The sequence below is a fragment of the Macaca thibetana genome, chromosome 4 (assembly GCF_024542745.1).
Source record: "Macaca thibetana thibetana isolate TM-01 chromosome 4, ASM2454274v1, whole genome shotgun sequence".
Classification (NCBI taxonomy): domain Eukaryota; kingdom Metazoa; phylum Chordata; class Mammalia; order Primates; family Cercopithecidae; genus Macaca; species Macaca thibetana.
Window position 1 is genome coordinate 43,845,938 of NC_065581.1, and position 13,810 is coordinate 43,859,747.

A 13,810-nucleotide genomic window follows, 5' to 3' on the forward strand; every position below is an offset into this window, starting at 1 on the left:
AGGAATTCAACACTGTAAGTGAGCTATGACTGCCTCACTGCACTCCAGCCTGGGTGACAGAGCAAGAGCCTGTCTCTTAAAAAAAAAAAAAAAAAAAAAAAAGTTAAAATCGTATAATCAATGCCAGGCATGTGGCTCACACCCATAATCCCAGCACTTTGGGAGGCCAGAGCAGGAGAATCGCTTGAGCCCAGGAGTACGAAACAAACATAGGCAACAAAGCAAGACTCCATCTCTACAAAAAATAAAAATAAAAATAAATTGGCTGGGTGTGGTAGCGCATGCCTGTGGTCTTAGCTACTCAGGAGGCTAACGAAGGAGGATCACTTGAGCCCAGGAGTTCAAGACTGCAGTGAGCTATGATTGTACTGCTGCATTCTAGCCTGGGCAACAAAGAAAGAACCCCATCTCTAAAAATAAATAAATAAATAAATAAATAAAAAGGAGGGTTGTAACAACATGGCAAAAAGTTTACTGGGCATCTTTTTTTTTTTTTTTTTTGAGACGGAGTCTCGCTCTGTCGCCCAGGCTGGAGTGCAGTGGTGTGATCTCGGCTCACTGCAAGCTCTGCCTCCCAGGTTCACGCCATTCTCCTGCCTCAGCCTCCCAAGTACCTGGGACTACAGGTGCCCCCCACCACGCCTGGCTAATTTTTTTTGTATTTTTAGTAGAGACGGGGTTTCACCATGTTAGCCAGGATGGTCTCGATCTCCTGACCTCATGATCCACCCGCCTCAGCCTCCCAAAGTGCTGGGATTACAGGCGTGAGCCACCGTACCCGGCCCTGGGCATCTTTTTGCCTATAATAAAGCCAACCATCTAAAAACAGTTCAAGCCCTGGCTCTGGTACCTGTCAGCTGTGTGGCCCTGGGCGGGTCCCTCACTCTCTGTAAGCCTCAGTTGCCTCACTTGTGAAATGTATCTCACAGTGGTTGAGTGGATCAAGTGAAGGGCTGTATGTCAACCCTGTCAAGCCACCTGGTACTCTGTGTCCTATGGATGGTAGCTGCCCTGAAGCAGGGCTTTGCAGACTGAAGTGCTCTCTCTTCAGAGGAAGTGCAGGTGTCCATCTCCTGGTGTGGGAGAGGCACCCTGTGCTCCCTGGCCCATGAGACAGGATTGGGTTTGGGGGGCCAGGGCAGGAGGAGGGGCCCATCACCAGGGGAAACGGCTCGTGGTGGAGCAGCTGAGGTGCAGCTGGGCCTGTGGCCTAGAAGGCAGTCTTGTGGGTGCCTCCTCCCCCAGCCACAACTCAGGTCTGCAGCTGGGTCCTGCCTCCTTCCGAGTGGGCCATGGCCGGGACATGGCTGCTATTTCTCCTGGCCCTTGGGTGTCCAACCCTACCCACAGGTGAGCCCCCTCTTTGCATTCCTCTCTGTTCCTCCTCAGTCTGCCCAAGCCCATTCCCTCACTCTGGACCTCCCTGGGTATTGATGGGCTGCAGGGAGGCAGGACAAGAGCCATTTAGGGACCTCTGGGGAGGGTCTCACCCACTGTACTCTTCCCATTGTACTCTTCTTCCCAGTCACCTTGCTCTGGGGCTCCCACGTCCTCCTGCCCTGGAGCCCACAGTGTTGGTAGGGAGGCTGCACCTCTTAGAGGTATAGAGAAATGAGAACAAACTGGATGGGCATCCATAGAAGGTGGGGTTAGGGTAGCCAGGGTGTGTGATGTGATATGCAATGATGGGATATGGGTAAGAGTATGAGGTACTGTCCTGTCCTTCTTGCCCTCAGGGTACCTGCCCTAGTTCAATAGGACTCAGGGTGTCTCAGGTTCACTCCCAGCTTGCCCTTACCAATGGGCTCAGGGTAGGTCCCAAGGCCTCTTCCCAGGGTATTTACCCCCACCCTCCCAGGATCAAGGCTGGAGCCAAAGGACTCATGTCTTGAGGGGAAAATTCCAGCTTCATCTAGAAGCATGTGCATGTATGCATGTGTGGTAGGGGAAGGTCCCTGATTTTTGAGTCGGGAGGGTCTCCTTGATCTAAAGCTGGCCCCAAGTATCTCACAGGCACTCCTTCATTAGGGAGATAAACCACACCTATGTGGAACACAGGGCGCCCATGGCAGGAGGCCTGAGCTCGGGAAGGAAGTAACCAGGGTAAGCAGGAACAATCCTGGGAGGCTTCATGGAAGAAATGGAAGACGAACTCAACTTGGGGAATGTCTCTATCTATGTAACTGAAAAGGCTCTGGAGGTTTTTTTTTTTTTTTTTTTGAGACAGAGGCTCACACTGTTGCCCAGGCTGGAGTGCAATGGTGCGATCTTGGCTCACGGCAACTTCTGCCTCCCAGGTTCAAATGATTATCCTGTCTCAGCCTCCCGAGTAGCTGGGATTACAGGTGCCCACCACCACACCTAGCTAATTTTTTGTATTTTTAGTAGAGACGGGGTTTCACTATGTTGGCCAGGCTGGTCTCGAAATCCTGACCTCATGATCTGCCCACCTCGGCCTCCCAAAGTGCTGGGATTGCAGGCGTGAGCCACTGTGCCCAGCCCATTATATTATTATTATTATTTGCTTTTTTTTTTTTTTAAAGACAAGAGTTCACTCTGTTGCCCATACTGGAGTGCAGTGGCACGATCTCAACTCACTGCATCCTCTGCCTCCCAGGTTCCAGCGGTTCTCCTGCCTCAACTTCCCAAGTAGCTGGGATTACAGTCACCCGCCACCATGCCCAGCTAATTTTTGTATTTTTAGTGGAGACAGGGGTTCACCATGTTGGCCAGGCTGGTCCCGAACTCCAGACTTCAAGTGATTCACCTGACTCAGCCTCCCAAAGTGCTGGGATTACAGGCATGAGCCACTAAGCCCGACCTAACGCCATTATATTGATGAGACCACTGGGACTCAGAAAAAATATTCTTCCTTCAACCTAAATAAATAAATAAATAAATAATGAAAACAAAACAAAACAAACAAAGACTCAGAAAATTGGCTGGGCACAGTGGCTTACACCTGTAATCCCAGCAATTTGGGAGGCCAAGGCGGGCAGATCACTTGAGGTCAGGAGTTTGAGACAAGCCTGGCTAACATGGTGAAACCCCATCTCTACTAAAAATACAAAAATTAGCCGGGCATGGTGGCAGATGCCTGTAATCCAGCTACTCAGGAGGCTGAAGCAGGAGAAATGCTTGAACCCGGGAGGAGGAGGTTGCACTGAGCCAAGATCCCGCCACTGCACTCCAGGCTAGGTGACAGAAACAGAATCAGTCTCAAAAAAAAAAAAAAAAGAAAGAAAGAAAGAAAGAAAGAAAGAAAGAAAGAAAGAAAGAAAGAAAGAAAGAAAGAAAGAAAGAAAGAAAGAAAGAAAGAAAGAAAGAAAGAAAGATAAAAGAAAAGACTGGGTGCAGTGGCTCACGCCTGCAATCCTAGCACTTTGGGAGACTGAGGCAGGTGGATCACGAGGTCAGGAGTTCAAGACCAGCCTGTCCAAGATGGTGAAACCCCATCTCTACTAAAAATACAAAAAATAGCCAGGCGTGGTGGTAGGCACCTGTAATCCCAGCTACCCAGGAGAATCACTTGAACCCCAGCGGGCGGAGGTTTCAGTGAGCTGAGATCCCGCCACTGCACTCCAGCCTGGGCGACAGAGTGGGGCTCCATCTCAAAAAATAAAAATAAAAAATAAATACAAAAAAAGGTCAGGCATGGTGGCCGACCTTTACAAGTCCTGTAATCCCAGCACTTTGGGAGGCCAAGGCGGGTGGATCACGAGGTCAGGAGATCAAGACCATCCTGGCTAACACAGTGAAAACCCTCTCTACTAAAAATACAAAAAATTGGCTGGGCTCAATGACTCATGCCTGTAATCCCAGCACTTTGGGAGGCTGAGGCGAGTGGATAGCCTAAGGTCAGGAGTTAAAGACCAGCCTGGCCAACATGGTGAAACTCCATCTCTACTAAAAATACAAAAAATTAGCCGGGCACGGTGAGGGGCGCCTGTAATCCCAGCTACTCAGGAGGCTGAGGCAGGAGAATCACTTGTATCCGGGAGCTGGAGGTTGCAGCGAGCCACGTTTGCCATGCCATTGCATTCCAGCCTGGGCAACGAGAGTGAAACTCTGTCTCAAAAAAAAAAAAAATACAAAAAATTAGCTGGGCATGGTAGCACGTGCCTGTAGTCCCAGCTACTCAGAAGGCTGAGACAGGAGAATCGGTTGAACCCAGAAGGGGAGGTTGCAGTGAGCCGAGATCATGCCACTGCACTCCAGCCTAGGCAACAGAGTGAGACTCCATCTCAAAAAATAATAATAATAATATAATAATAATAAGAAGACTCAGAAAATTAAGTGAATGAGTCAGGAGTCACGCTTAGCTCTGTCTGAAGCTATGTCCTAGACAATCCACTGTGTCACATGGCAAAATCTTAGTCACCCTGCAAGGTGAGATGGTTTATGGGATTTGGAGTCACAGAGATCTGAGTTCAAATCCTGACTGGACAACTTACCATTTATGTGTTAGTAGGATAATTTTTTTTTTTTTTTTTTTTTTTTTTTTTTTGAGACGGAGTCTCACACTGTCGCCCAGGCTGGAGTGCAGTGGTACGATCTTGGCTCACTGCAAGCTCTGCCTCCCGGGTTCACGCTGTTCTCCTGCCTCAGTCTCCCAAGTAGCTGGGACTACAGGCGCCTGCCACCACGCCCGGCTAATTTTTTGTATTTTTAGTAGAGACGGGGTTTCACTGTGTTAGCCAGGATGGTCTCGATCTCCTGACCTCATGATCAGCTGGCCTATTTTTTTTTTTTTTTAATTTTTTGAGACAGAGTCTTGCTCTGTCGCCAGGCTGGAGTGCAGTGGCATGATCTCGGCTCACTGCAACCTGTGCCTCCCGGGTTCAAGCAATTCTCCTGCCTCAGCCTCCTGCAACCTCTGCCTCCCAGGTTCAAGCAATTCTCCTGCCTCAGCCTCCTGAGTAGCTGGGATTACAGGCGCGTGCCACCACACCTGGCTAATTTTTTGTATTTTAGTAGAGACAGGGTTTCACCATGTTAGCCGGGATGGTCTCGATCTCCTGACCTTGTGATCCGCCCGCCTCAGCCTCCCAAAGTGCTGAGAATAAAGGTGTGAGCCACCATGACTGGCCTAGGCTAATTATTTGGCTTCTAAGAAATCTTTCCTGAGTACCCTTTACCCCTACATCCTCACAAGATTCTCTGGCCTCCTTCCCTGCACTCTGGGACATTTCTTAAGTCTGGCTATACCTAAGAAATAGGTATAGCCTATTCACAAAAAACTCCAGGCTGGGCAAGGTGGCTCATGCCTATAATCCCAGCACTTTGGGAGGCCCAGGCGTGAGGATCTCTTGTGCCCTGAAGTTCAAGACCAGCTAGGACAACATAGTGAAACCCTATTTCTACAAAAAATAAAAAATAAATTAGTCAGGTATGGTGGCACCTGCCTGTAGTCCCTGCTACTGGGAAGGCTGAGGTGGGAGGATCACCTGAACCTGGGAGGTCGAAGCCTCAGTGAGCCATGATCATGCCATTGCACTCTGGCCTAGGCGACAGGGAGAGACTCTGTCTCAAAAAAAAAGAAAAAAAAATTGCAGTGTTCAAAAATAACATTCTGGGCCAGGCGCGGTGGCTCATGTCTGTAATCCCAGCACTTTGGGAGGCTGAGGTGGGAGGATCATTTGAGGTCAGTAGTTGGAGACCAGCCTGGCTAACATGGTGAAACCTTGTCTCTACAAAAAACACAAAAAAAACCAGCCAGACCTGGTGGTGCACACCCATAATCCAAGTTACTTGGGAGGCTGAAGCAGGAGAATTTCTTGAACCCCAGAAGTGGAGATTGCAGTGAGCTGAGATTGTGATACTGCACTCCAGCCTGGGTAAGACAGTGCGACTCCATCTCAAATAATAATAATAATAATAAATAAAATTCTGTTACATATTAAATGAGCCATCTTTGCTGAAAAGAATAAGATTGCAGCCTGGGCCTAGTGACTCATGTCCGTAATCCCAGCACTTTGGAAGCCCGAGGCGGGAGGACAGCTTGAGCCTAGGAGTTTGAGACCAGCCCGGGCAACAAAGGGAGACCCATGTCTCTACAAGTAATTTAAAAATTAGCCGGGTGTTGTGGCACGTGCCTGTAGTCCCAGCTACTTGGGAGGCCAGGAGGCCAAGGCTCCAGTGAACTGTTACCACACCACTGCAGTCCAGCCTGGATGACAGAGCTAAACCCTGTCTCAAAATAATAATAATAATAATAATAATAATAATAATAATAAAAGATTGTGGGAAATAGGGATTATTTTGGAAAATATAGGAAAAATGTTTGTAGTACCCATATGACTTAGTTCTTAAGATTATGAAACAATACACGTATACTTCAAATGGGTCAATTGTCTGGTATGTGGACTATACCTAAACAAAGCTTTTTTTTTTTTTTTTTTTTTTCACTCTGTCACCCAGGCTGGAGTGCAGTGACATGATCTCAGCTCACTGCAACCTTTGCCCGGGTTCAAGCAATTCTTGTGACTCAGCCTCCAGAGTAGTTGGGACTACAGGCATGTGCCACCACATGCAGCTAATGTTTTTGTATTTTTAGTAGAGATGGGGTTTCACCATGTTGACCAGGGTGTTCTCAAACTCCTGACCTCAGGTGATCCACCCGCCTCAGCCCCCCAAAGTGCTGGGATTACAAGTGTGAGCCACCACACCCACCCTTTTTTTTTTTTTTTTTTTTTTTTTTGAGACTGAATCTTGTGCTGTTGCCCAGGCTGGAGTGCAGTGGGATGATCTCGGCTCACTACAACCTCTGCCTCCTGGGTTTAAGCAACTCTCCTGCCTCAGCCTCCCAAGTAGCTGGGACTACGGGTGCACACCACCACACCCGACTAATTTTTGTATTTTTGGTAGAGATGGGGTTCCACCATGTTGGCCAGGCTGGTCTCGAACTCCTAACCTTAGGTGATCGGCCTGCCTCAGCCTCCCAAAGTGCTAGGATTACAGGTGTGAGCCACCGCACCCAGCCAACAAAGCTTTTTTTTTTTTTTTTTTTTTTTTTTTGAGACAGAGTCTTGCTCTGTTGCCAGGCTGGAGTTCAGTGGCGCAATCTAGGCTCACTACAACTTCCGCTTCCCTGGTTCAAGTGATTCTCCTGCCTCAGCCTCCCGAGTAGCTGAGATTACAGGCATGCGCCACCACACCCAGCTAATTTTGTATTTTTAGTAGAAATGGAGTTTCACCATGTTGGCCAGGATTGTCTCGATCTCCTGACCTTGTGATCTGCCCGCCTCGGCCTCCCAAAGTGCTAGGATTACAGGCTTGAGCCACCGTGCCTAGCCAACAAAGCTTTTTTTTAATTATTATTATTATTTTTTAAAAAGGCTGGATGTGGTGCCTCATGCCTGTAATCCTAGCACTTTGGGAGGTCGAGGCGGGCGGATCACCTGAGGTCAGGAGTCCGAGACCAGCCTGACCAACATGGAGAAACCCAGTCTCTACTAAAAACATAAAAATAAAAATTAGCCAGGGTGGTGTCGTGGGACCTTGGGAGGCTGAGGCAGAAGAATAGCTTGAACCCAGGAGGTGGAGGTTGCAGTGAGCCGAGATTGTGCCACTGCACTCCAGCCTGGGAGGCAGAGCGAGACTCCGTCTCAAAAAACAAACAAACAAACAAAAGAACTACAGGCTACAGAAAAAGGCTGAGAATAAAAGAAAAAACACCCACGCACACTCCACCTAGATTAACAAATGTTTAACATTTTGCCATGTTTAAATCAGACTTTTAAAAAAAAGAAACAAGGCCGGGCGCGGTGGCTCACGCCTGTAATCCCAGCACTTTGGGAGGCCGAGACGGGCGGATCACGAGGTCAGGAGATCGAGACCATCCTGGCTAACACGGTGAAACCCCGTCTCTACTAAAAATGCAAAAAATTAGCCGGGCGAGGCGGCAGGCGCCTGTAGTCCCAGCTACTCGGGAGGCTGAGGCAGGAGAATGGCGTGAACCCGGGAGGCGGAGCTTGCAGTGAGCCGAGATCGCGCCACTGCACTCCAGCCCGGGCGACAGAGCGAGACTCCGTCTTAAAAAAAAAAAAAAAAAAAAAAAAAAAAACAAAAAGTTACAGATATATTTGAGGCCCCTTCTAATCTCATTCCAGGTCCTGTTTCCTTCCCTTCCTCACCAGAGGCTGCCACAGCTGCCACCACAAACAAGTATTTGTTTGCACATTTACTGTCTTTCCCATGGAACTGAGTTCCTTGAGAGCAGGAATGATGACTTACCCAATGTTATATCTCTAGTTCCTGGCACAGAATGGGGCTCGGATGTCATAGACAAGTGGATGGAAGAAGAGGTGGCTGAATGGATAGACAGATACATAGATGAAAGGTAGAAAGAATAGATGGAGGTGGCTGGGCGCAGTGGCTCACTCCTGTAATCCCAGCACTTTGGGAGGCTGAGGCAGGTGGATCACGAGGTCAGGAGATCGAGACCATCCTGGTTAACACGGTGAAACCCTGTCTCTACTAAAAACAAAACAAAACAAAAAATTAGCCAGGCGGGCGCAGTGGCGGGCGCCTATAGTCCCAGCTGCTCAGGAGACTGAGGCAGGAGAATGGCATAAACCCCGGATGCAGAGCTTGCAGTGAGCCAAGATCATGCCACTGCACTCTAGCCTGGGCAACAGAGTGAAACTCTGTCTCAAAAAAAAAAAAAAAAAAAAAAAAAAAAGAAGGAAGGAATACATGGAGGATAGATGGCTGATAGAAGAAAGGATAGATAAATAGGTGAGTGAATGAAAGGATGGGCAGATGGAGGGAAGGAAGGGTGGCTTGATGGGAAAATGCAAGGAGGGAGGAATGGATGAGTGGCTAGGACAGGTAGATGGATGGTGGATGGATGGATGGATGGATGGATGGATGGATGGATGGATGGATGGATGGATGGAAAGACAGAAATGTAGAACTCTAGTCTACAACACAATGCTGGCCTGGGAAGCCACAAGCTGGTCTAGCACCCACAGGTGCATGCTCTCTTGCAGGTGTGGGTGGCACACCCTTTCCTTCTCTGGCCCCACCAATCACGCTACTGGCGGATGGAAAACAGCAGATGGTGGTGGTCTGCCTGGTCCTTGATGTTGCACCCCCTGGCTTTGACAGCCCCATCTGGTTCTCAGCCGGCAACGGTAGTGCACTGGATGCCTTCACCTATGGCCCTTCCCCAGCAACGGATGGCACCTGGACCAGCTTGGCCCATCTCTCCCTGCCCTCTGAGGAGCTGGCATCCTGGGAGCCTTTGGTCTGCCACACTGGGCCTGGGGCTGAGGGCCACAGCAGGAGTACACAGCCCCTGCAGCTGTCAGGTGGGGATGGAGCCTGGGCCCTTGCGGATGCTCCCTGTCCCCTTCCACACACTAGGATATGGTTGGAGGGAGGGCAGGCTCCAGGCTGCAAAGGCATGAAGGGTGTCCAAGTGCAGAGCCTCCGCGTGAGGTGACACTTGGGCTCAGGGGAGAGTGGCCTCAGGGCCATTAATTCTGGGATTTGCAACTGCAATATCTGTTTGAAATCCAGGCTCTGCAGCACGGCTTCCAAAGATAAAAATGCCTCCTTCTACCTAGGATTCATTATACACACATAGATATATCACCCTGTGTACATGATACCCTGTAAGGACCAAACTAATTAACAAATCACTACCAGTTATTGAGCGTTGACTCTGTTCTAGGCAGTGTCCTATACACTTCACATTTATGAGACAGATCATATAATTCCCTTAATTTTACAGGCATGGGGAGGCTAAGTAACATGTCTAAAGCCAGTGATTTTTGTTTCCCCCTCCATTGTATTTTGAAACAGTCAGCAATTATTATCACTGACCAGATGACTTACTTCCTCTCTGGGGATTATCTCAGTTTTGTCGTCTTCCAAATGGGAATGTTTGTTAACTAAGTGCCCTGACTTTCAAAGAATGCCATGAAGACGGTCAGTTCCTTATCTGAGAGTGCTGGGCACCCCAGCCTCCCCAGGGCACAGAACAGGGAACAGTGCAAAGTGAGGGATGTTTGGGCCCTCAGAGGACTTGCAGCAAATGGGCTCAGGGTTTCTGCTGCTGGCTCACTTGTCCATTTACCCCAATGCCTTGACACCCATGCTGTGCCAGGGCCTGGGCATAGCACTGGGGATGGCCTCCAGAGTGCATGGCCCATCCCCAAAGACTCACTCCCTTCTCCTTGGACAACAGGAGAGGCTTCTACAGCCAGGACCTGCCCCTGGGAGCCTCTCAGGGGTGAGTACTCTGGGCAAGGGGTGGGGAATAAAAGGCTGGGACCAGGACCTTGGGCCTGGGGGGTGGGGCATTCAGCTCTGGCCTAATGGGTCTTACACGGGAGGTCAGTAGGTATCCCATGTAGAGGCTGTCATGCTAGGTTGGGGCACTGGCTAGCATGGGCCTCAGTCTACCTAGGATAAGATGGGGGTGAATCCTTTGACCTTAGCCTAATTCTTGGACATTAGTTGAGAAGCACAGGTGACAGCTAATAGAGGGGTCTTTGGAGTCCTCCTTGGGCAGCCCAGGCAGGGGGTCTCAGCATTACAGGCTGTGTAAATGGGAGGCTGTCTGGGGTGATGGAAAGAGCACTGGATGGACAGTCATGAAGTTGGGCTGTGGTCCAACTCTGCTTCCTGACCAAATAGAGAATTTTGAAGCTGGGCACAGTGGCTCACACCTGTAATCCCAGCACTTTGGGAGGCCGAGGTAGGTGGATGACGAGGTCAGGAGCTCGAGACCAGCCTGGCCAACATGATGAAACCCTGTCTCTACTAAAAATACAAAAATTAGCCGAGCGTGGTAGCACATGCCTGTAGTCCCAGCTACTCGGGAGGCTGAGGTAGGAGAATCACTTGAACCCAAGAGGTGGAGGTTGCAGTGAGCTGAGATCGGGCCACTGCACTCCAGCCTGGGTGACAGAGTGAGACTCCATCTCAAAAAAAAAAAAAAAAAAAAGAATTTTGAGCTAGTTACTCTCTGCGTCAGATGCTAAGTTCTGCCTGGCCCCCACCCTTACCCCCATGATTGTTGGGGAATAAAATAAAATGAAGGCAAGGAAGGTATTTATTATTACCAGTAAGAACGGAGGCTAGACACCGGGATGGACTTTCCCTGGAGGAGGGGGTCAAGGGGACGGGCAATGGCAAGGGCAGAGGACAAGGCCCTCTCCTCCATGGACGTTCTCTCCTGGGGTGGGGGGCTGCGGGCTCCTGCGGGCTCCTGAGCGTTTCCTCCTCGCAGGGATGCCGGGCGGGGTCCTGTGGCTGGGGGTGCTGCGGCTGCTGCTCTTCAAGCTGCTGCTGTTTGACCTGCTCCTGACCTGCAGCCGCCTGCGCCACCCCGAGGGCCCACTGCCTTCCCCCGCAGCTGCCACCCGCCTGCGAGCCCTCGGCTCCCACCGACTGTACCTGGCCACGGAGACTGGGGGACGAGAGGCCACCAGTTCACCCAGGCCCCAGCCTCGGGACCATGGCTGGAGTGACACCCCTCCGGGTCGGAAGCCTGGGAGCCCAGTCTGGGAGGAGGGGTCTTACCTCAGCAGATACCCCACCTGCCCAGCACAGGCCTGGTGCTCAAGATCTGACCTCAGGATTCCCTCCTCGAGTCTTGGAGCATTTTTTGCATGTGACCTGCCTCCTCCTCTGCAGGCTGGAGCTGCCTGAGGGCACGGCTCTACCTCCCCCAGGCCACCCCTCCACCCCCCAGAATGGTGATCCACCCAGTTACGGGGGTATTTAGGGAGCAGATGACTGAGAACATTAAAAAAGAACTTAAATGACATAGCAAATGAGAAATGTTTGAATTCATGTCTATCCTGGGAGGAGGGAATTTGGCAGAGTTAGAAGTAGGAGAAATCCAGGAAGGTTCCCTTGAGGAAGAGGGCTTCCTGAGACAGAACTTGGGAACTACAGAGTGGGGCTGGTGGTTGGGAAGGCAGCTGTCCCACGGCTGTCTCCTCGCCCCACAGCAAGTGGGGAGGCCCCCTCTTCTCCTTACCCTGGCCCAACCTCTGTGAGAGATCAGGGCAGAGAGCCCAGGAACCCAGGAAGGTGGATGCTGGGTCGATGTGAACTCTTGTACAGACTCGACAGAGGTGAACAGGGCCAGGGTTTCCGGGGAACAGGATCGTTTTCAATGCCAAGAGTATGAGGTATTAATTCCAAACTTAAAGTTTATTAATCAATTAAGAGTCATTATTCATTTGACAAATATTCTTTGAGCATCAATCCTGAGCCAGGTACTAAAGAGGCTTGGCTTTTTCGGTTTGGTTGTTTCCTAAAGAAGATTCTTACATTGATCGAGTATGAGGCTTCCACAGTAGAGCATAACGTGTGTGTCCCCTGCTTGCCCAGTGCTGGCTGCAAATCTAGCCTTTCCCAAGGGTTCTCCGCTAGTAATCAATCACTCCAAGAGACTCTGGGTGCTCTCATGTAAATCCACCTGTCCCTTGGGCCCCATAGGATAGTCTGCTGGATCAACCTTAGTCTTCCTTCCCCCAGGGAGGGGATGGGGAACTATGCCCCAGCACCCCAACACATGGTTTCAAGGACACCCTCAGCTTCCCTGAGCCTCTGTGCTCTCTCAGCTACTGTTCCATAAAAACTCTCACTGCCTCCTCCACTGCTCATCTCTCACCAGCCTGAAAGGAGATTCTCCCACTTGCTTTGGGGATTCTTGGGTGGTGGTGGCTGGGGGTGGGAGGGTCCCACAGCTTCTAGGGATGAATCTGTCCACCATCCCCACAAGGCATGTTCCTTCCCTGACACAAAGACTGAGAGAGGGGGTGGGCAGGGGCCAAGGAGGGGTGGGCAGGGGCCAAACCTCAGACTTTCTCTGGCCACTATCCCTTCCCAGCTATCCGGCCAGATGCTGAGCCCAGGCCTCTCAATCTCCACTGTCAGGCTGGCTTAATCTTATTTCCCAGGAGGGCTTCTGAGCTGAGGTGAATTAAGGGCCATGGCCAAGCTCTGAGCCTATCCAAGTTTATTATTTTATTTTTTATTTTTTGAGACAGGGTCTAACTCTGTTCCTCAGGCTGGAGTGCAGTGGTGCAATCTCGACTCACTGCAATCTCTGCCTCCCAGATTCCAGCAATTCTCCCACCTCAGCCTCTTGAGTAGCTGGGACTACAGGCACGTGCCACCATGCCTGGCTCATTTTTGTATTTTTTGGCAGAGACAGGGTTTCATCATGTTGGCCAGGCTGGTCTTGAACTTCTTTTTTTTTTTTTTTTTTTTTTTTTTTTGAGACGGAGTCTCGCTCTGTCGCCCAGGCTGGAGTGCAGTGGCCAGATCTCAGCTCACTACAAGCTCCGCCTCCCGGGTTTACGCCATTCTCCTGCCTCAGCCTCCCAAGTAGCTGGGACTACAGGCGCCCGCCACCTCGCCCGGCTGGTTTTTTGTATTTTTTAGTAGAGACGGGGTTTCACCGGGTTAGCCAGGATGGTCTCGATCTCCTGACCTCGTGATCCGCCCGTCTCGGCCTCCCAAAGTGCTGGGATTACAGGCTTGAGCCACCGCGCCCGGCCTGGTCTTGAACTTCTGACCTCAAGTGATTTGCCTGCCTCAGCCTCCTGAAGTGCTGGGGTTACGAGTGTGAGCTACCGTGCCCAGCTTGAGCCTACCTAAGTCTTATCAAGCCTAGAAAACATGGAGGACCTCAGGACGGTGTCCTGATCTTGTACACTGCGGAATGCCACATGCCACAGCCCCCGCCTATCCAAAGTGCCTTGTTACCAACACAGTTGTTTTGGACAAGAAACTGAGGTCAGAAAGTGTCAAGGCCTGGGCCTCAGTGCTCTGAAGTCTT

General features: G+C 50.5%; 2 protein-coding genes across 3 annotated transcripts in view; one reads left to right on the plus strand and one right to left on the minus strand.

The window, feature by feature from the left end:
- TBCC (tubulin folding cofactor C) overlaps positions 1-13,810 on the minus strand; it is a 227,166-nt gene that overhangs the window by 174,135 nt on the left and 39,221 nt on the right. The gene's annotated exons all lie outside the window — the stretch shown is intronic.
- On the plus strand, positions 1,143-11,789 carry PTCRA (pre T cell antigen receptor alpha). 2 transcript variants are annotated; one of them, XM_050786990.1, is made up of 5 exons: positions 1,180-1,350; positions 8,112-8,153; positions 9,111-9,314; positions 10,196-10,240; positions 11,243-11,789. In XM_050786990.1, exons 1-5 carry the CDS (start codon positions 1,293-1,295, stop codon positions 11,662-11,664), a joined length of 771 nt encoding a protein of 256 aa, XP_050642947.1. In that variant the 5' UTR covers positions 1,180-1,292; the 3' UTR covers positions 11,665-11,789. The 2 variants fall into 2 exon arrangements, with proteins under 2 accessions (XP_050642946.1, XP_050642947.1); XM_050786989.1 differs by lacking the exon at positions 8,112-8,153 and having other exon boundaries at positions 1,143-1,350; positions 8,994-9,314.

Excerpts from the sequence above, each read along its gene's own strand:
- PTCRA (XM_050786989.1), top strand. The coding sequence starts at position 1,293 with ATGGCCGGGACATGGCTGCTATTTCTCCTGGCCCTTGGGTGTCCAACC. Across the intron at positions 1,351-8,993 it reads GTGTCCAACCCTACCCACAG|GTGTGGGTGGCACACCCTTT; the intron begins GTGAGCCCCCTC and ends GCTCTCTTGCAG. Across the intron at positions 10,241-11,242 it reads CCCCTGGGAGCCTCTCAGGG|GGATGCCGGGCGGGGTCCTG; the intron begins GTGAGTACTCTG and ends TCCTCCTCGCAG.